The following is a 20,553-nucleotide window of genomic DNA, read 5'->3' on the forward strand; positions in this document are numbered from 1 at the left end:
CCAATAGAAAATAAACTGACTGTGTCAGGGCATTTACTTTTATACCCTTCAGCTGATATAAATCCATGCTCAATATCAGAATACCACAGCTAACTGAACAAAGTCCAATACCCAACCCCCCCCCCCCCCACTGCTGCTCTCCTCTCTTACCTGCTCACCATTAAAAAGGGGCCTTGTTTTTGTGGTGTTGATACTGCCAGCTGAGTTTACTGACACATTCAACGGGCATATCTGAAACCGAATATTTCAGCAGAATCCCCTCTTTTGAGGAAGGCCTTGCCTGCTATTCAGGCAGCCTCCGAAACGGAACGGGCTTTCGAGAGCAGTTAGCAGAACACAAGTTTCCCTTTTAATTGGGGGAGTGAAGCTATCGGCACATACGTGTGGCATTGCAGAGGCACGCTGTGCTTTAATTGGAGGGTATGCATTATCGCGTGGCCTTCACTTCCACACCCCATTAGACTCCTGCTGGAGTTAGTAGCGCACAACTTAGAAAAAAAGAAAGAAAGAAACAACAAAAAAACAAAATGTAGGAAGCAAAAATGTGTACTAAATAGTGTGAGGAGCATGCTAATCCAGGCACAGCCACTGCTGAGCGGGAGCTGAGGAGCTAAGCCTCCTTCCCTGCCTGACTAAAGAACCCCACCAAGAGCCACTGAGGGTCACCCGCAGTCAGAAAAATGAGCTATAAGCAAGAGTTTGAATCATTTATTTCTATTTTTAATAAATACATTAAAAGAAAACTTGGTACCCAACATGGGGCTGAACATTGAGTCCTAATTTTAAATATCCAGTTAACCGTTTGTAGCCGCGTTCGTGCGCAATCTCCACTGCCCGTTGGGGAGAGTGACAACGTCCGCAGTTTGCTTCTGAAACACGTGGGGTCACCGACCTGCTTCTTGTTGCACCCCAGCCCATAGCTCAGCCCGCATAGAGTTGACTGGGAGGAAGACATTTACATTACATTACATTACATTATTGGCATTTGGCAGACGCTCTTATCCAGAGCGACATACAGTTGATTAGACTAAGCAGGAGACAATCCTCCCCTGGAGCAATGCAGGGTTAAGGGCCTTGCTCAAGGGCCCAACGGCTGTGCAGATCGTATTGTGACTACACCGGGATTAGAACCACCGACCTTGCGTGTCCCAGTCATTTACCTTAACCACTACGCTGCAGGCCACCCTCTCATATGCGGCTTTCACATCCAGTCGAGAGCAATGAACCACCCTAACCCACTGAACTCTCCCAGACCCATGGCAACGCAATCGCCAACTGCGCCCGATGGAGCTACTGGCCTGTGTCGTCACCGGCACAGCCCAGATTAAATTCTAATGAGACACCCAGCAAGCCCTACAAACAGTTTACTGTGTGTTTCACGCGCACGTATACATATACATACACATTTACATACGCAGTACATATACACACATATAAATACATATATACAGTATACAGTATGTATAGTATGATTACAGCCTGTCTAAACAGGTTTAAAATCCCACATCTGCCTTAGATGTGTCAGAAATGTGCCTAAAATCAGGTATTTCGAACATGCCGCGATCCCCATCATACCAATAACACAGCAAATTGCAGCAGCACAGGGGAACATGTGCCCTCCCTCAGGACTCATCAGTCCTCATCTGTCATCAATTAAGGAATACCTGATTTAGCTCAAGCACACATTTCTCCTGCCAATCTTTAGAGCACATTAGAGACCTGTTGTTCCACTAAAGAGATTTACTGCAGACAAGCAATACGCCCTGCATGATTTTTTAACCCTTTAACTTTTTGAAAACACCATCTTAAATTTATGTATTTTGAATCAAATATCCTGAGAGATTTTGTTAACTTGAATCTATTGGTGCGGTATGATAATGAAGGGCACATATGTATGTTTAAAAAAGATAAAGGGTTAATGAGAAATCTGAAAGAAGCAGTTGTCCCCCGTGAATGTGGTACAGTATTATTGGCTGAGAAGGTGTGCTGGTATGCTGTGTTAAGTGGACTTGTCTATAATCCTCTCCCAATGAGGTAAAAGTCTCAAAGATGCCACATTTGTAGGCAGCCAGATCACTAGGAACTGTTCACCGAAATAGATAGATAGATAGATAGATAGATAGATAGATCGATTGACAGAAAGAAAGAGATAGATCAAAATACACAGAGCAGGCAGAACTGAACTGAACAGGGGAGTTCTCTATAATCACACAGGCAGGTGGTTCAGTGCTGTAGAAATACATTGGTGACAAATCCATACATCTGATATGAAATTATAGATTTACAGCTGCAGTAATCACTACAAAATGTTAAATATTTAGATATTTTATAAGACTGTACAGTACATGGTAATCTGTGACTGTTTTTGATTGCGTAAATGAATTGGCCATCTTTTTGAGAATTCTTTGAGAGCAAAATACCTTCTCAGTCAATATTATAGTATGGGGATAGGATGTCCCCTGCCTTCTCTTCCCAATGTCATTGGTGTGTGTGTTTCCTTTGCACTCTCATCAGCACCTCATTGGTCACACGATCACATGATTGTTTCTTGTTCCTGTCTTTTGTCCAATGGCATGTGTTTAGTCACAGATAGAAAAAGAAAAGGATGTTTGGAGAGGATGTTTTTGCCAAGTATTTTGATTTTATTTTGTTTCTTCATTGATTTCAATAGATTTTGTTAAAAATCCTTGACCCCCCTCTATTTACAACTCTCTTATTTTCTTGTCTTACATATTTATTTTTAGATTACATTTTTCAGAATTATAGCACATAGTGGTAGAAATATGTTAGATTTAGGAGGCATTTCTGCAAATGTGTTAGATTTAAGAGTTGTTGTTTTTTTGGGACCACCATATGTTTGCTGTATGCTGTCTCACATACTGTATGGTACATTGGAGTCTGAATTTCAGCTACAAATTCGATACGGATGCTGCGCATTGAACACATGTTGCATGATAACTGTAACATTTGTTGTTTTCTTTTTAATTTGATCCATTGTATGTACTTTTAACTTGACACTTTGTTACTGACCGCTTAGATTTGGAGATGGCATTCCCTTTCTGAAATCTGTGCTCCAGCTCAATGAAGTGCTTAGATCAATGAAACTTTGCATGTTGGGAGATGTGCTGATAAAATTTGCCCATAAAAAATTAATTGTGGGTTTTTAAAGATTTATGCAGATAAAAATGTAACGGTAATACCTGCCTGATTCATTAATACTATATTCAGGGGATGAAATCTTTGTTTGCTCTTCTAAATATAAGGTTTCTGGATACCCTTGCCAAGCAAATATATGTGTACCTTGCTTGTTTCTCATTAGCAAGACCTGTATTTTAGCTGGAGCACTCAGCTTTAATGTTTTCATTTAAAAACGTATATATTTTTTGATAAGTTTTCTGCGCATGCAAAGTGGCAGGATGCACGAAAGACCCCCTTCCTGAGCGCTAGCACCTACTCAGAGCGGGCAGGCCTCCTTTCTGCCTCATTAACGATCCCCTTCCGCTTCAGAGAACGTAGGCCGCTTAATCACGCCCGCCAAAAAGCTGGAGGATACCATCCGTCTGGCCGAGCTGGTCATCGAGGTACTTCAGCAGAACGAGGAGCACCACGCAGAGGTGAGTGCAGACGGCTCTCTCCCCCGACACCCTGCTCTGTCCTCGCACTGCGTGTATCACCGCATATCGCTGCTGTTTTTCCTGTTAACAGACACCTTATTTCTGCCAGTGAATTTTCATGTATTATATTAATACGGTCCGGAGGTTAACCCTGCGCTCTTTATGCGTGCTTCAGGAGGGAGACCTGCTTGAGAATCACTGTAAACTGATCCCATTGAATCACTAGAGGGGAACTAATCCCAGGGAATCACTGTAGAGGGGAACTAATCCCAGGGAATTACTGTTAGGGGGAACTGATCCGACAGAATCACTGTCGAGGGGAACTGATCCCAGGGAATCACTGTTAGGGGGAACTGACCCGACAGAATCTCTGTAGAGGGGAACTGATTCCACAGAATCTCTGTAGAGGGGAACTGATCCCACAGAATCATTGTAGAGGGGAACTGATCCCACAGAATCTCTGTAGAAGGGAACTTATCCCACAGAATCACTGTAGAGGGGAACTGATCCCACAGAATCTCTGTAGAGGGGAACTGATCCCACAGAATCATTGTAGAGGGGAACTGATCCCACAGAATCTCTGTAGAAGGGAACTTATCCCACAGAATCACTGTAGAGGGGAACTTATCCCACAGAATCTCTGTAGAGGGGAACTGATCCCACAGAATCACTGTAAAGGGGAATTGATCCCACAGAATCACTGTAGAGGGGAACCGATCCCAGGGAATCTCTGTAGAGGGGAACTGGTCCCGGAGAATCATTCGGAGCATTGCAATATAAAAAAACAATAGAATGGCATATTTTATATAAAAGATATATAATGGGGAAATGGCCTGATTTGCTAGGTATGCTGTAGATGCATTAAACAATCTACTGTTGACCATTATAATGCATTCCATTTGTGGCTGGGAAGACTACCCACACCAAGCAGTCATGAGATGCATAGAATTGTGGATTTCTCAATTTTGTACTATGGAAATATTTACTTAGGTTAAGAAATCTGAAAATAGTATGTGATAGATCAGGGTTAGGACTGGACAATAAATCAATTTAAATTCATGTTTTAGCAAGACCTGCAAAATGTCTGAATCGTGGAATTGAGGTTTTATGCTATAATGCGCACAAAAGCGGCAGCTGATAGCTCTCTGTCAAACACACAATGCCTGCTAGGTGCCCACCCTCTCCCAAATCGCCTGCTTAGAGGCTGTTAGCATGAGCAGCGTCATTTTCCAGTGTCACGTAGTTACAGATTAGCAGAAGGAGCACTGCCTCATTTGTACATTGCACCAGGTGAAAGAACATTTTAACATGCCACAGGGCATGCGTCAAGCCTGAGGCAATAGGCAGGCTTGTGTTTCTTCAGAAAAAACGTGTACAAGAAAACTAAAGGAACATGTTTTGGAGTCTTATTTTGCTATTTGTTGTTGTATTTTTATATTAGACAATTTTTCTTTTTTTTTCTTTTTCTTTTTTAAGTATGCACAGTGATTATAGCCTTGCAATTAGTGGCTGATTTTTATTCTTGAAAAACTGTTATTGCAGTTATTATTAATTTTATTTTACTCTTAATAAAGAAAAAACTTATTTGAGTTACAGTACTGTAAGTCTCAGGCATTCTAGATTTATTTTATATAAATGGTTTTAGATGTTTATTATTTTGTTTTCTGAATTAGTGTGTCAGTAGAAAAGAGCACATATGAGATTTCCAAATGTATAAACAATGAATCAATCAACAACAAAAAAAATGTTACATTACCATTGGGGAAAGAACAATGAATTGGCTCTTACGGTTCAAGGAAATAAATAAATAAATACATTTTAAAAACATTTTTTAGATTCGGTTGACACATCATGTAGCAGTGTTTCCATGGTCTGATGATAATCTATTTATTTTCACATCGCACATATGCATAGGCTTGCCAGGATTCTTTTTTCATCCTAAAACAATGATCTTTTATTTCACAGAACTTTAATTTCTCCAGACAAAAACATAAACATTGCTTAAATGGCTGCTTTGGTGCTTAAAACTTGTTTTTCTTGACGTGTGGTAAAAAAACAGGTCAAGGCTATTACTGCGGCGGCCCACACAAACAAATGTGATTTAGTTCCTGTGAATATCAATATTAGTTATCTATCAAAAAAGAGTTACACATACATTAGGTTGGATGCTCTGCTTCATTATTTTGTTTTAAGTTTTTTTTTTAATCGAAATAAAATCATTGGCTCTAAGTAACAGACAAGGATCCTAAGGAGTAGAGGACACAAGTGTCCAGAGGAATGATTCTCACTCCCGCGGGCTCATATCCTGGACGAGCACCCAGGGCCTGGGACAGAACACAAGGAAGCGATGCCTTGTAAAGAGAGAGCATTTTACTGGTTCCCGTTGCAGAAAGTGGTGTGCCTGCAATCTGTTTGTGAGCTGGAACACGTAGTGCTGTACCCTAAACACAGGGACTTGTGCTGGTCCGCGCAATCCCAAAACTCATATGGACATCGCAGCAATGGGATGGGCCTATGAATACAATTATCATTTCCAGTTTAGCAGAAGAAAAAAAAATACAGTGGCTAAAATGCAGATATAAAAAAGAAAGGCCATTACAATTAGTTTAACATGAAAGGGAAACTACATACTGCACTGAAAAACCTGATCGCCGCTGAACATTGATGCAGCCAGCTGAATCTTGATTTGTCAACCAGCCTGGATAGCGTGATGAAAGACTGAAAGTAGCAGTGACTGTTCTCTTGCCAATAGACTTTAACATAGCTAACTAAATAAGCTGTGCAGATGCCAGTCTTTTGCATGACCATTCTAAAATATTGAATATATATATATACGTATCTCAAAATATTCAAAATGCTTAGCCCATGGATAATCCATGGCATGAAACTCGAGGAGCTTGATGCAGATCAAATACAGTCCTGGCTTACTGTGCTAATGTTGGTTTATAGATCTATCCTGTAGATCGGGATTATAGATGCGAAGCTGAGCTTGGATAATGGGGATTCACAATCATGTTTTTGAATATGCCCAACAGGCTGCGGTCACAAGTACAGGAGGAGAAGCGGTACAGTATTCACGTTTCTGTCTCTTCCTCTGGTCATGTCACACACCCTCTCCTCAACGCATGCGTGCGTGATGCTGCGGTTCGGGCTTTCCTGCGGTGGCTGGGGTAGGGGGCGGGCGGCGGTCCGGGAGCAAGGTCAAAGGTTATGGTACGGGGGTCTTATCCCCGCAGTAGAAGGACCGAGGGGAGCCGGAACCCCACGCATTCATATCTCTCTCCCATTCTTTGAGCACTTTGATTTCCACACAAAGAAACAATGCAATGCCAGTGCAAACCAGCGTCATTTTGATCTTCATACCTCTGTTTCAAGTCCCATTATCTGGCGTGATGGAAAATTGAGACAGTGGGCATGTTTCATTGTGGTTTATCCACATGTTCAATGCCATCTGTAGACGCAAGACAGCTGCCCGATTAAAATGTGTATTTGACTCTCATCTGGAACTCGGGCCTTAACCTCACTAGTGTGTCGACTGGTAGTGTTCTCCAGTGGAAATGTCTTCAAAATCCTGTTAAGAGGCTGGACAGGTCTAGACCAGATTTCTGGAAATCCATAGCTAGATCATGGAAGTTCTGCTTGTTCTTTTCACTAAAAAAGGTATTGGCATTAAACAGCAGAAAATCTTTTTTTCCAGCAGAGAAAAATCACTTCAAATCACTTGCCCATCTCAATTGTGCTTCTGTATACAAACCTCTATTATTGCCATTTGATTTGATCCATTTTCAATATCATTGGCATCTCTCCTGTGCTGGGAAAGGTAGTTGGGAACAGCAGTTTCCAAATGAATGCCTGATTCTCTCCCTTCAAATCTTCCTGTTTTTTCACTGTTCGCTCGATCTGGGATGGTCCGGGCAGGGGAAAGAGGTATGTGTCTCTGAATGAGATCAGTCACCTTCCTTCCGCCATAGTTTGTGCATGTCACCTGCAGACACTGTGACCCCAGCACATGCTCCTGTGGAGACATGTGACTGTGCTTTAGCAGTGGAGAAACAGACTGCACAAGCACTTGGGTAGTGACCTTCCCGTTTATTTAACCCTTATTTTTAACCTCCCCCCCTTCCGCATACTCCCTTCTCTTCCCTGGAATCTCACCACCCTGATTGTACTTACCTGTCAGACTGCAAGGTTGTTGCATTTGGGAACTTTAGGGTATGCCGTATGTTGTATATTATTGTCATGGTAGGGCCTGTTCTGTCTGTGCCGGCAGAGGTAAGTGAAACGAGGTAAGGCTCGGCAGAACCTGGATGCCCGCGTGGTTTTCTTTGGAGCTCGCAGTATGACCGGCATGCTTCTTATTGAGGAGGTCTGCCATTCGCGTGCATTTTACCGATATGTTTTCTGTTAATTCTCCATGGACAAAAAAAAAAAAAAAAATCACAATATTATGAATGGCTGGGACTGCGATTTGTGGATTTAGCAGCAGCAGCAGTACCGCACGTTGCTCCCTTCCTTCCCGAGCAGCCCAAGGGCGCTTGCCGTCAGGAGAGCCCTCACGGAGGGTCCGGTCCATGGGGAATGAAAGGGTGCCGGGATGCATGAGCACATGAATCATTCACATCGGAGACGTCCGGGATGTGAATGGCTGTGTGCGGCGGGAGACACCGCATGCCCCTCCCCCCCCCCCCGCCCCGCCCCCCCCTACCCGGCACACCGCCCCTCCCATCGACCTGGCACATTTCAGAGGGAATGCCCAGCTATGCCCATGACCCCCTCATGCATAGCTACTGTGTTTCTGTATGCCCGCCTTATGGCACACGGCGCTGCTGGATGTGCCATATTACGCATACAGAATTCCAGTCGCTCGTGAGATATATCTCGGCTCTCTCGGCTCATGAGATATATTACTTAATATTAATTACATAATACATCTCATGATATATCTCAGGACAGTTTAATGTATCATTGTCAAAATGTTTAGAAATACTTCATAATCTGTAGGAGAAAGAAAATAAAAACTTTTCTTTCATGGTAGACCTTCGTTAAGAGTCTACTGTGGTTTAATGTTTCCTTACGAAATGCAGTTGCTCTGAACCCTTGCCATTCCTGTGCTGAATTTGTTGAACTTGGTAAAATCTAGACCTGGCCTGGGTTTGAAATACTTTAACTATGTAGATGCAGTTTTCAACAACCTGTTACCAAAACATACAATCATTCAAAATATTTTGCTCTAAATATTGCTCAAAACAGATATGGCTTTTCACGTTGGCAGCAATCTGTGTGAATTTTACAGGTGTCTAAAGGGTTCAAGTATTTTAATAGTCTCTGAGTTCAGGTACAGACTCACTCATTATAATGAACTACACTTGCAGTTCACTGCCCACCTATTCAGCACCTGACTTTCACATCCTGTTCTCACCCCTTTCATACCGCTCTTCCTCTGTCCCTCTCCTCCACCATCTTTCTTCCATCTTCCTCCTCTCCCTTCTCCCTCCCTCATCTCTCCTCCCTCCCATCTCCCTCCCTCCTCTCACCTCTTTCCCTCCTGTCCCTCCATCATCTCTCCTCTCCCTCCTTCTTCTTACCTCCCTCTCTCATCTCTCCTCTCTCCCTCCATTCGCATTTCCTCTCCCATTCCCCCTTCTTCTCCTCCTCCTCCTCCCCCTCTCCACCCTCCCTGGTGAACGGCCAGGCCTTTGCCTGGTGGTCAGACCTGATGGTGGAGCACGCGGAGACCTTCCTGTCACTCTACGCTGTGGACATGGACGCCGCCCTGGAGGTCCAGCCTCCAGACAGCTGGGACAGCTTCCCTCTGTTCCAGCTGCTCAATGACTTCCTCCGGACAGACTGTGAGTTCCTTTGGACCATCCACTCCTGCAGTCCCTGGCTGGTTATGAGACATTCAGCCTAATGACATTCCTGAGTGGCAGTTACCTTTCAGTGCCAGTTAGGGTTTTAGAGGGGTAGAAACACTTATGCCATTGCTTATGCTATTGTAACCTTATTCATTCTGTGTAATTCTGTGTCACAGTAATAAGCTGGCCTTAATAATGACCTGATAGTAAAACAGAACTTATATTATTTATAAGATAAATGACCTAAAAGCAGCAGAAACATTGAAGCAGAGAACTCCAGCTGCAGATGCACAGGTTGAAAGCATGAATAAGCATAGAGAAATAGAGCAGACCGCACACACCACACACCACACACACCACACACACCACGCACGTGCACATAGGGCATGTTAAACCTAGAGGTCATCAGTGTCGCCTTTCGGCAGCGCTTAGCTTATCTGGCAGGAAATAGCCTTAGCACAAGACAGGCGCCAATTCCGGACGCCATTCAAGCAGTTAATGAGGTCTAAAGCAGAGATGCCCGCGAGACGAACACGCCCCCTGTCCGCACTCCTGGACAAATACATCTAAATGTACAACAGCCGCCCAAGTGGCTAATTGGAGCGAAGCAATCGCAGGACAAAAAACACATCTCACCTACTGCGCGTTGGTGACCTTGAGCGTGACGATGCTGTGGAGCGCCTTAATAAACGAGCAAACACGACACACTGTCCGCTGGTGCAGGCTGACAGATCATTAGCATCCCTTCTGTCATGTCTGAGCGCTATGCTCCCGCTAATTTAAATGCGAGGAGACTTTTTAAAAGTGGAATAGCCTGTTTTGTGGGCACTGGGCTGCACAATGCGAATGGTGGGCAGGTGGTGGAATCGCTAAAATAACCCAAAGAGAGAGAGAAAGAAAGAAGGAGTACACTCAGAAATAAAGGTACGAAAAGTGCCTGAAAAGGTAGAGATACTTGTCACTGGGGTGGTACCCTATACGTATATGAAATTGTGCCCCTAGACAGCAATATATAATTTATGTTCACTTTTTTTGCTTGGAAAAGCTACTCATTTGTACCCAAAGAGAACATTAACATACTTTAGGGTACATTTGGGAAATTTGATCCTTGAAGAAAAATGTATCTCCTCTGTCACTTTATTTCTGAAAGTGTAGGGCTACAGCTTGAGAAGGGTAGAACTGAATAGCGACTGCCCACAGAATGAAAGATATAAATGTTTGTTTCTTCTCTGTTCTGTCTTGCTGTTTCAGATAACCTGTGTAATGGGAAATTCCACAAACACCTGCAGGACCTGTATGCTCCACTGGTGGTTAGATATGTGGACCTGATGGAGTCATCCATCGCCCAGTCAATACATAGGGGCTTTGAGCGGGAGTCGTGGGAACCTGTGAAGTAAGAGGACTTCTTCTGGTTCACTTTGCCTTTGGATGGCTGAAGAAAGATGGCTTGGTTTTCAGACTGCAAAATCAAATCTATGTTTTTGCGGTTCATAATAATACTGGATAAATATTACATATTTCACTTTTTTAGATTGCCAGCTTCTCTTAGTAGTACAGCTACACTGTTCAGTCAACATAGAATATACAGTTAGATTTTAAACTGTTTCATTCAATATAGCCATTTTGAATACCTGAAGCCATTGTTCAATCAGTTATTCATCATTACTGTGTTTGTGTGTGCTCCACGTGTTTGTTCTAAATGCAGACAAGGTGATGCGCATCTTTAATCTTAATCTTTAGTCTGGTCAGGAAATAAGTAAGTAACTGAGTGGGTTATGTTTGTCCGTCCAACTCTTATCGTTTCATTATTTGTCTCAACTAAAAAAAAGAAAAAACAACAGGCTGATTCCCCGTTGTGTTCCCCAAAAATTCTTCAGTGTTTCACAGCAGTGTTTATTTCCAGCCATGGGATGTGTGCGACAGTGTGTCCTAGTAGTGCGCTCAGTGTGTCCTGTGTGTGAACGTGAATGTTTATCTGGCAAGGCAGTCATTCATTACCAGCCAGTGTGAAACTGTACGACCCATCCTTTTGTTTTATGACCTAGCACCCATATTGTGCTTTCACTGTCTCCAGATACTGTAAGTGCTCAGTGCATGCTGCGTGTTTTTATTTGCTTTATTTTCAGAATGTGACACACTTCTGTTTTTACCTGTTTTTATGTGTGAGTCTTTTAAATAGATCTAAATTTCTGCCTCTCTCATGCTCCACGTTTCTTAAGAAAAGGACACATACTCCTTTTATACTGCTGCTGATTGATGTGCTTTCTCTGCCAGTTTGGACGTTTATTTACCTTCTGGTTTATTTTTACCTTAATTAGCTGAGTGTTACATTTTGCTTCTGTCATATCTGCATTATCACTGTTATAGTGTTTTCTTTCTGTCTGTTTTCTTTTCTACAGGAGTTTAACAAGTAATCTGCCAAATGTGAATCTTCCAAATGTCAACCTACAAATTCCAAAAGTACCAAATCTACCTGTGCCAGTTAACCTCCCACAAATGCCTAGCTTTTCCACTCCGTCATGGATGGCAGCTATCTGTGACTCTGAGTGTGTATTGAGTTCACATTCGATCTGACTTTTTAGCAAGTGACCTTGGCATGAGAATGTCTTCCGTTGTCCTTTATGTCTCAAAAATATTGCACTTGGTTTAAACAAGTTTCAACTGAAATTAATAATAGGGAAGGACTAGGAATTTGTAAATAGACCAATTTGCTAATCTAGGTATGCCATTGGCCCCTCGTAATGATGTGATATCTGATAATATCAGGCCTGTTGAGTGAACATCATCCTGCCCCTGGATTCAGAATAGAGTTGTTCATATGGTTGTTGTTTCTAAATAAGTCACAGCATATTTTTGTTCATTTTTTTTTAAACAATTGTTATTTGGTACAGTTCTGCATTTGAAATATTATTATCCAGTTCCCAGATTTAACTGAATACATTAGACATGTCAGACATATTTGGAAGGTAAACGCAATTCTTTTTAGACTGACTGAGTTCCAGCATTTAATTAAGTTTTCCCACCATACTTCATTATATAGACTTTGTGTTTCCCTTTCAAAAGGAAATCGAAATAACTTCAGCACAATAGACCAAAAATAAACAAATAAATAAAGAAGTGAAGGCTCATGCTGGGTGTGATTCTGTAATTTATGTTGGTGATTACACATGCCAGGATCAGTGCATTTTAGAAGAGCACTCAAATGCATTTTAGAAAAACTGGCAACCAAAGGACTTTCACAGCTAACCCCTTCTTTCAAAACAAAACAGCTTACTGTAAAACTTAAAAAAAATAAACCTAGCTGCGTGGAATTCCTAATAATTAAATATGTATCCAGCCAAGAGCTGAAATCTTGAGTCTTGAGCTGGCACAAACATTATGAGGCTGGGCCACAAATGCAATGTTCCTCACCTTCAAGGCATTCTCATGCCAAGTTCACAGCACTGGAAGATAAGCTGGATTAGACAGTGTTTTAATGGAGATCCTTATGGCTTTTCATTTTCTCCTCCTTGCATGATGTTGACCCGCAGGGTGGAAAGATACAAAAAATCTCAAAAAATAGTTCAATATGGTTTTCAACTGCATCATCCATTCCTTCCCTACTTATAATGTAATGTTCTTATAATGGCCCCATGTCCTCTCTGCTTTGCCCAGTATAGCATGTATACGTATTATTTAGAATACATTTCCTCTTGTGTGTGGACTCTCATCAAGCACAAAAAAGACATAAATGAAAACCCAAAAGAAAAGCAGAAAGTTTGAAAGTTTATGAAACAATCAGAAAACGACGTTAAATAAAACGGGAGGTCACTTTGTATCTTTCCAACATCTTCTGGCGTCCTCCGGTGTCCCTGCATAGAGCAGACGTGAGCCTTGAGTGCCCCCTGTACTGCAGCCGTCTCTCTGAGCTGTGGGGAGGGTAGAACAGGGGTCCCCTCGGCCGCAGCATGCCCTCGCCCGGGGCCCCTCCGAGTGTTCGCTCCCCGTGCACTCTCTCCCGCTCTGAAGCAGCCTCTACTTCAGTGCAGCTGGCATCCAAAGTAGCAGAACTCTCCCACTGTTGCTTCCCAGGATGGCAGTACCCCTCTGACGGTGCATGGTGTGTTAAAGTCTGCAGTACCCACCCGTTCGACTACTCAGCTGGAATGAGTGGTGTGAGAGAGCCTTTTTTTGTTTATTCGTTTAATTTTTTTTTTTTCTTTTTAGGCTTTTTTTTTCATTATATTCCAACAGCGTTGGGGCACAAATGTGCCCCGACAAACGGGACACGTCTCTCTGTTCCTCAAACGTTCGGCTCTCCTCCCTGTCTGAAAGATGAGGAAGGAGGCGTTGCCTTTGGCCGACGAGGGCCCGTAGTGTCTAAAGCCGACAGCCCTGCTCCGGCCTGCCTGTGATATTGAGCCTGTGCAGGAGGGCAGGCGTCGGGAGACGTTCCACAATCAGAAATGGTCTCACTCACCGCCTCATACCGCAACCCTAAACCTACTGTACACAGTGTTTTCCCCTCCCGGTGCTGTGGTACACAGCCGACCTGCAGAATGCATGTCCCTCAACCCTCCTCCCCACTTCCAATAACCATGCAGCCCTGCATAGTTATTGATTTGTTAAGGACAAAGTCCACTTATTTTTACCATTGATTGATTGACACCTATTGACATTGATGATATAACTTTGGTTTTGGTGAACTTGAGTCAGTCGTACTTGCAGAGGAAAACAAAAGAATGAAAGCAATCAGTAAATGGTAAAAATAAAGAAAAACAAATGAACTCTAAGGTCTGAATCTGATAGAGGTACAGCATTCACCTCTGTACTGACCCCCTCTACTACCTTACGTACAGTAGGTCTTTTCTGGACCAGGGCTTTGCAGATGCAGTGCATATTAACTGATATTTATGAGTTCTGGGTCAGAAATATCAGCCATTCCACGTGCTATAAATATGAGTGAACCTGCATTGTCTGCACAGCATTGGTCCACGTGAACTAACAAACAAGCCCATAGGCTCTCTACGTGGCCACCGGGGGGTGCAGTGCCCTGACCTCTGATATCTTCTCCCGTCCAGTAATGGCTCTGGGACCTCAGAAGACCTCTTCTGGAAGCTGGACGCCCTGCAGACCTTCATCAGGGACCTGCACTGGCCTGAGGAGGAGTTCGCCAAGCACCTGGAGAGCCGACTGAAGCTCATGTCCAGCGACATGATCGAGTCCTGCGTCAAACGGTGAGAGAGTGAGAGTGCGAGGATGGTCATCAATGCCGTTCAGACAGGCGTGCCCTGTATATCCATCACGCGGGAAAGAGTGGAGCAGATATATAACTCTAGCTGGGCTGCAAAATTTATTTGTGAAACCTACTGTATATTTATTTCAACATATTGCTTTTTTTCTATGGATTTTATTCATGCACTATTATATTTGTTTTGGTTGCTATCTTGTTGTCTCAATGCATGGCACACACAAGGAATAAAGTAAATTGTGTTGGAATAAAATTAATAGCCATTGTGTTGTTTTTTTTATTTTTACATGTGCTATTAACACTTCGCAAAAAGGTTGGAATAAATTCTATTTATTATTGTTAGCCCAGGCAGCACAGATGATCTCCGTCCAGCGAGAACGCTGATGAGCAGACAGACAGCCGTTGCCACAAGGAGCCATTTTCACCTTTTGTTCCCCCTCTCCCTGCCTCCCTTGTTTACAGAACCAGGGTTGCTTTCGAGTCGAAGCTTCAGAAAAGCAGTCGGACAACAGATTTCCGCGTCCCGCAGTCAATATGCACCATGTTCAATGTGATGGTGGACGCCAAGGCCCAGACTGCCAAGCTGTGTGCCATGGAGCTTGGCCAAGAGGTAGCGCAGTCAGCTGCCTTTTCTCAGCTCCCCGCCTCATCGCGGAGCTTCTTTCCAGTGCTGCCTGTCTCCACTGCCACTGGAAAAACGTGTGAATAATTGTTTTCTCATACAACATGGTACATGTGAAAGGTCAGCTTCATCCAGGATTGCTGTACTACCAATTTTTCAATTGGTAAAATCCTGTTTTGGCTTCTCGGCTATTTTCTTCAGTTTTGCTAGTGTTGTTTTTTTTTTGCTACAAATTATTATTTGAAGAGTTTCATCGCAAAGCACTATATATTCTTTTTTGGTGTTTTGAGAATAAGGGCGCTTTTTGTTACAAATAAATGAGGCTAAAATGCTGCATTTTATGAATGTACAATACATTATTGAACTATTTCAAATAAATATATTTTTGGCAAAACGGTATAGCACAATGCTGTGAATCCACACCAGTAAAATTAATGACGTCTGACTAATTCATTTTCCTATTCATCAGGATCATATTATGGGAAATCTAATAGGTGGTTTTAAAAGATAGATTTTTTTATTACATCTCTGAATAAAAAAATCAATCTCACTAAGAACCTTGACATACTTAACCTTCCAGGGGTGATTTTCTGTCTGTAGAGAATACTTCATGTGGGGTTTTTCTGTTCTTCCTCCCTGCTTCATCTGTGACAGGAATTGAACGTCGTTTGGGTGTGTTCACATCAAGCAGACTCAAAATAAACTGATCCTGAATGCCCTTATTGGGGTTTTTTATAAAACCTGTTATGAATAATAGTCAACTCGGCATCAGTCAATGTGGCAGATTGGAATAAAAGACTGCATTCATGTACCTGTGACTGCGGTATCATTGTTATAAACAATGATAAATGTGCAAATCGGATTTGGGGTTTGGCGATGAAACTCTTCACTTATAGATTCCATGTATGTTAATAGTGTGATTTTTTTCTGTTTGTATAAGTACACATGTGATATATTTGCACATTTATAATGTGCAAATTCAATCTATTATCAGATGCTTCACGAGTGTTGTGTCGCTTGCTTTTAGTTTTGCTTTGAATATGCCTCATTTTTTTCAGCGCTTACAAATTTTCACCATTGCCATGTCTCCTCTATCTTTCTTTTCGTTTCTTTTTTCAATCTTGTGAAAGTTTGTTAAAAAATGGGTAAGTGTTGCTAACAATTCAATTGAAATCTCACCCCCATATCCCAAATGTATAATTAGCATACGTAGCAGTTTTCCCTGTTCCTCCAACACTTCCATTGTTTTGATTTCATTAACATATGTAATAGAAGGTACTGAATATATACCAGGTGAGCGTGAGAGATGTCATATCTGTGGTGTCTGGAGAAAATAAGTAGATATAAAAAAAAATTAATTGCTCTGAATTCCTCTACGAGGCAAGCGAGAAAATAAAAGAATCTAATCACTTCCCGAAGCGAAGTCACAGTGCACTGTGAAACACTCTTGAAAATATATTTTGTTTTGTGTGGCTGATAATTGTGTGCTTTTATTTGGTTGTAGAGACAGTACCATTCCCAGATTGATAGTCTCATTGAAGAAACCGTCAAAGAGATGATCACACTTCTGGTGGCAAAGGTAAATGTCCACATTTTGTTCCCAGGTGAAATACCAACAGAGTCTTAGCAAACCAGCCCAGAGAGGTAGATTTTTTTTGCTGGTGGAAATGGTGGTGGGGAATTTCACTGTAAATTTGGTTGTCTGCAGAATGTCCGCTGACCAGTCTTCTTGTTTTACCCACCGCCGCAGTTTGTGGTCATTCTAGAGAGCGTCCTGGCCAAGCTGTCCCGCTACGACGAGGGAACCCTCTTCTCCTCCTTCCTCTCTTTCACAGTAAGGGTGAACTGCGCTCCTCTGTCTCCAATGCAACTCTACATAAATCAGAACAGCTGTCGTGGCATTCCCTGAATCAGAACCAGTGCACAATTATGAGCACACCATTGTGTTTAGGATTTGCCAATCCTAAATGTATACCCAGGTAAAATATGATCCAGTTCATTAAGTTACAGATTTTTTGTTGTTGTTGCTGTGCTTAGCATGAAACACACTTGCATGAAGCATATCAACAGGGTGCTGTATTGTTTTTGTCATAATGCAGTCATTGCTTTAACGGGTGGCACTTTGTAGAGGGTGTTGCTGTCATAACCGAGCTTAAGTCTTACCCTTTTCTCCTAATTTCTTTCATCTAAGGTGAAAGCAGCCTCAAAGTATGTGGATGTTCCTGTAAGTGAGAATACAGTTAATATCCTTGTGTATTGTGTTTCCCCGTTGTCTGTGTGTGTGGTGTCTCTCACGGTCTACTCTGCGCCATACAAATTCTTGTCTGTTTGGATCCAGAGACAGCTATACTCGCTGCCTCACGATTTTAGGACGAGCGCACTTTCCCGTGTTGTTTTTTTGGGGTTTTTTTTATCGACCACGCCGAACATCCACAGAGCATTCCGGAGACGTGCGCTCTGATGAATAACAGGTGGTACTTGTCTATTTGTTTTCATCGGTCCGCAAATAATTGGCCAGAATTTGCATGCGAAAATTACAGATGGCCCTTTTTCACAAATGTCCATTCATATGGTTATGTTCAAAACGCCCAAGCGTGTGGCTGTCCCCCTGCTTGCGCGGGGAAATTCTCTGCGCTAGTTTTTAAAGCCACGTATGGTAAGGCTGGCTCCTCATTATTTATTTATTTTCTTCGCCTCAAAATGACTTCAAAGGGTATCACTTAACTGCTAACACATCTCCGCTGAATGCATTGGTTTTAAATTAATGCCTTGTCAATGAATCTGTGATGTGCATCTTATGTCCTGAAGGTCAAATACCCTGCCTTTCCGCAATAATTGTTTGCTTAATGCACAAAATAAAATACCATTCGCAAAACCTGCTCATTTGCACCCCTTGAAACTGTTCAGATGTGTTAACTAAGTTCAATTTGCAGTGACTGACAATTACGAATCCTGACCCTATCTGTTGGTCTAGGATGCGTTTAATTTACTGAGAGAATAGGAAATCAAATGGCTTATTTGCAAACGCATTGTCTTTAGTGAATATTTCAGACGTTTAAATGGCAGCACATTTAACAACCTGCTCTCTGGTTCGCTAATGAGTTTCTGATAGTGTTGTTCGCTCTCTCCATAACAGAGTGGTATAAATGAAAAATGTCAAAACAGATGGAAATTTTTGTCCATGTCAACATACATGAGAAAAACAATGAAGGTCTGGAAATGCTGAAAATTAAACACCTTTCAAGGTTTAAATTGCAAAATAAAAATGTACAAGATTAAATTTCACTCAATATTACTTTCATAGAAGGAAATCAGCAATTTGTTTTGATAGAAAAATTAATCCATTAAAACCAAACACTTTTTTTCATAGCTGTTATGTGGACAGGTTTTTCTAAATCTTTGAAGCTGGTGTTTGTCAGAATCTTATCATACTTCAAACAGTGGACCTTTAGCAGTTTTTGCCCTGTACAAAGGCAAAGAGACAGAGTCAGGACAGCTTTGTAGTTGCGTTAGTGCTGCTGTACCAGAACACGGTGCGTTGCGGTATCCGTGTTGAGCACTAGTGCAGTGCAGCATCTTTAGGTGCTCAGCGTTAACGCTACGCCCTGTGCCCTCGGTGATTAACCCTCCGTGTGTGCGCTCTGTCTCTTACAGAAGCCGGGGATGGACGTGGCGGATGGATACGTCACCTTTGTGCGCCACTCTCAGGACATGCTGCGGGATAAGGTCAATGAGGAGATGTATATAGAAAGGTTATTTGATGTAAGTAAGATGTCTTCTCCTCCTGAGAAGGGAGGAGGCCTTCCAAAATGTGACAAAACAAGTGTGCAGAGAGGGATAAGTCACATTTTGAGACCTGCTGCTTTATTTCTACTACTTCTGCTGCAGAAGTTTCTCTCTTTCACTCTCTCTCTCTCTCTCGCTCTCTCTCGCTCTTTCACTCTTCACTCCTTGCTCCAGCACACCAGACTGGGCTCTGGTCTGTGTGTGCCACAGTATTTCAGACCTTTGTTTCTCTGTTTTTGTCCATAAGCAACATGTGCGGGACCCGTAATGAGGATTATCTTAAGCAGTGTTCTCTCACCAGACCAGCAAACACAACTTAATCAATGCAGATAAAGCACTCCAGCCAAAATCCACTATTTTAAGTGACAAAGGAATTGCTCATTGGGATTTTACAAGCTTACCTTACTAGCCAAAGAGATCCCATTATCAAAATCAAAAGAGTATTAAAAGTTATTTGTAAATTTATGTTTGAACAACGTTCAGAAAATACTTCTATTTTCGACAGACAGAATTTTAGTTTTCACCAATAACATGTTTACAAACCAAAGGCACACTTTTACAGAAAAATGTAGAAAAGCAATAAAGAGGCTATTAAATGTCTATTTCTTTAAAAATGTCATCGTATTAACCTATTCTGTCCTTAGACGGGACTTGTTTTAACTGACTACATTCAGTTGAGTAATCCAAGCCTCTAAAGAAGAAAATATTGCATTTTTTGACTTTATATGACCCTTTTTTGTAACGAGAGACTGCCCCATCTTGAAACTCATGGCAGGTTTCTTAAAGTAAATCTGCTAAGGAAATGTAAATACAGGGGGCGCATTGAGCCTGGGGGCTTATAGTGATGAGGGTTTAAGACAGATAAAGAGAAAGAGAGAGAGCACTGTTTTAAGTAACAGCCAGGAACATCAGCTGGATTATAATCCTTTGTGATGCGTGTCAACTAATTTGTCCTCCATTCTGTCGGGCACAGCATTGTCTGTTTGCTTGCGTCTTTGGGGCCAACTTTGGGCTGGCCCCTTTCTCCTCAGCTCCAGCCTGTATTTCACCCTGTTTTGTTCTCGTTCTGCTTTCGACCCAGTGCTGTTTGCCGTGTGTTTCTCGGTGTTCAGAGGGCAATTCTTCAGAGTGATGAGAACTGTTTCTCTTGTTAATGGTGTTTGACTACTCTGCGCTTACGTCCGTCCTCCGTCTCACAGTGCTGTCTCTTGTTAAAGAGTGTGGCTGTGGGATTATTGCTCGTCTTCCTTTTGTTTTTCTTTCTCCTTCAATCTGTTTTTTTTTTTCTTTCTTCCAAACCAAGGTGTGTGGCTTCTTCTCTGGTCCTTTGCACATTTGCTCCCATTCTCACAAATGACTGCAAAAAAAAACTATCCTTGGTTTCGCTTGTGTGTCTTCCCCCTTTCCTGTTTTCTCTCTTTCACTCTCTTATTCCAACCCACCTGT

The 20,553-nt window shown here is 42.2% G+C and overlaps 1 protein-coding gene across 10 annotated transcripts in view; it reads left to right on the forward strand.

Annotated features, from left to right (window-relative positions):
• The window catches only part of cadpsa (Ca2+-dependent activator protein for secretion a), a 110,427-nt gene that overhangs the window by 75,307 nt on the left and 14,567 nt on the right, over positions 1–20,553 (forward strand). For 3 of the 10 annotated variants that reach the window (XM_061221017.1, XM_061221019.1, XM_061221022.1), the window contains 10 exons: positions 3,508–3,614; positions 9,307–9,463; positions 10,721–10,862; positions 11,869–12,015; positions 14,530–14,685; positions 15,162–15,309; positions 16,826–16,900; positions 17,072–17,155; positions 17,513–17,545; positions 18,976–19,083. In XM_061221017.1, coding sequence (XP_061077001.1) covers positions 3,508–3,614; positions 9,307–9,463; positions 10,721–10,862; positions 11,869–12,015; positions 14,530–14,685; positions 15,162–15,309; positions 16,826–16,900; positions 17,072–17,155; positions 17,513–17,545; positions 18,976–19,083 — 1,157 coding nt within the window. Of the gene's footprint in view, positions 1–3,507; positions 3,615–6,649; positions 6,680–7,532; positions 7,542–9,306; positions 9,464–10,720; positions 10,863–11,868; positions 12,016–14,529; positions 14,686–15,161; positions 15,310–16,825; positions 16,901–17,071; positions 17,156–17,512; positions 17,546–18,975; positions 19,084–20,553 lie in introns of all 10 variants that reach the window. The other 7 variants (XM_061221021.1, XM_061221023.1, XM_061221024.1 and 4 more) reach the window with 4 other exon arrangements.

The sequence above is a fragment of the Conger conger genome, chromosome 14, assembly GCF_963514075.1.
Source record: "Conger conger chromosome 14, fConCon1.1, whole genome shotgun sequence".
In the NCBI taxonomy this organism is placed as follows: Eukaryota; Metazoa; Chordata; class Actinopteri; order Anguilliformes; family Congridae; genus Conger; species Conger conger.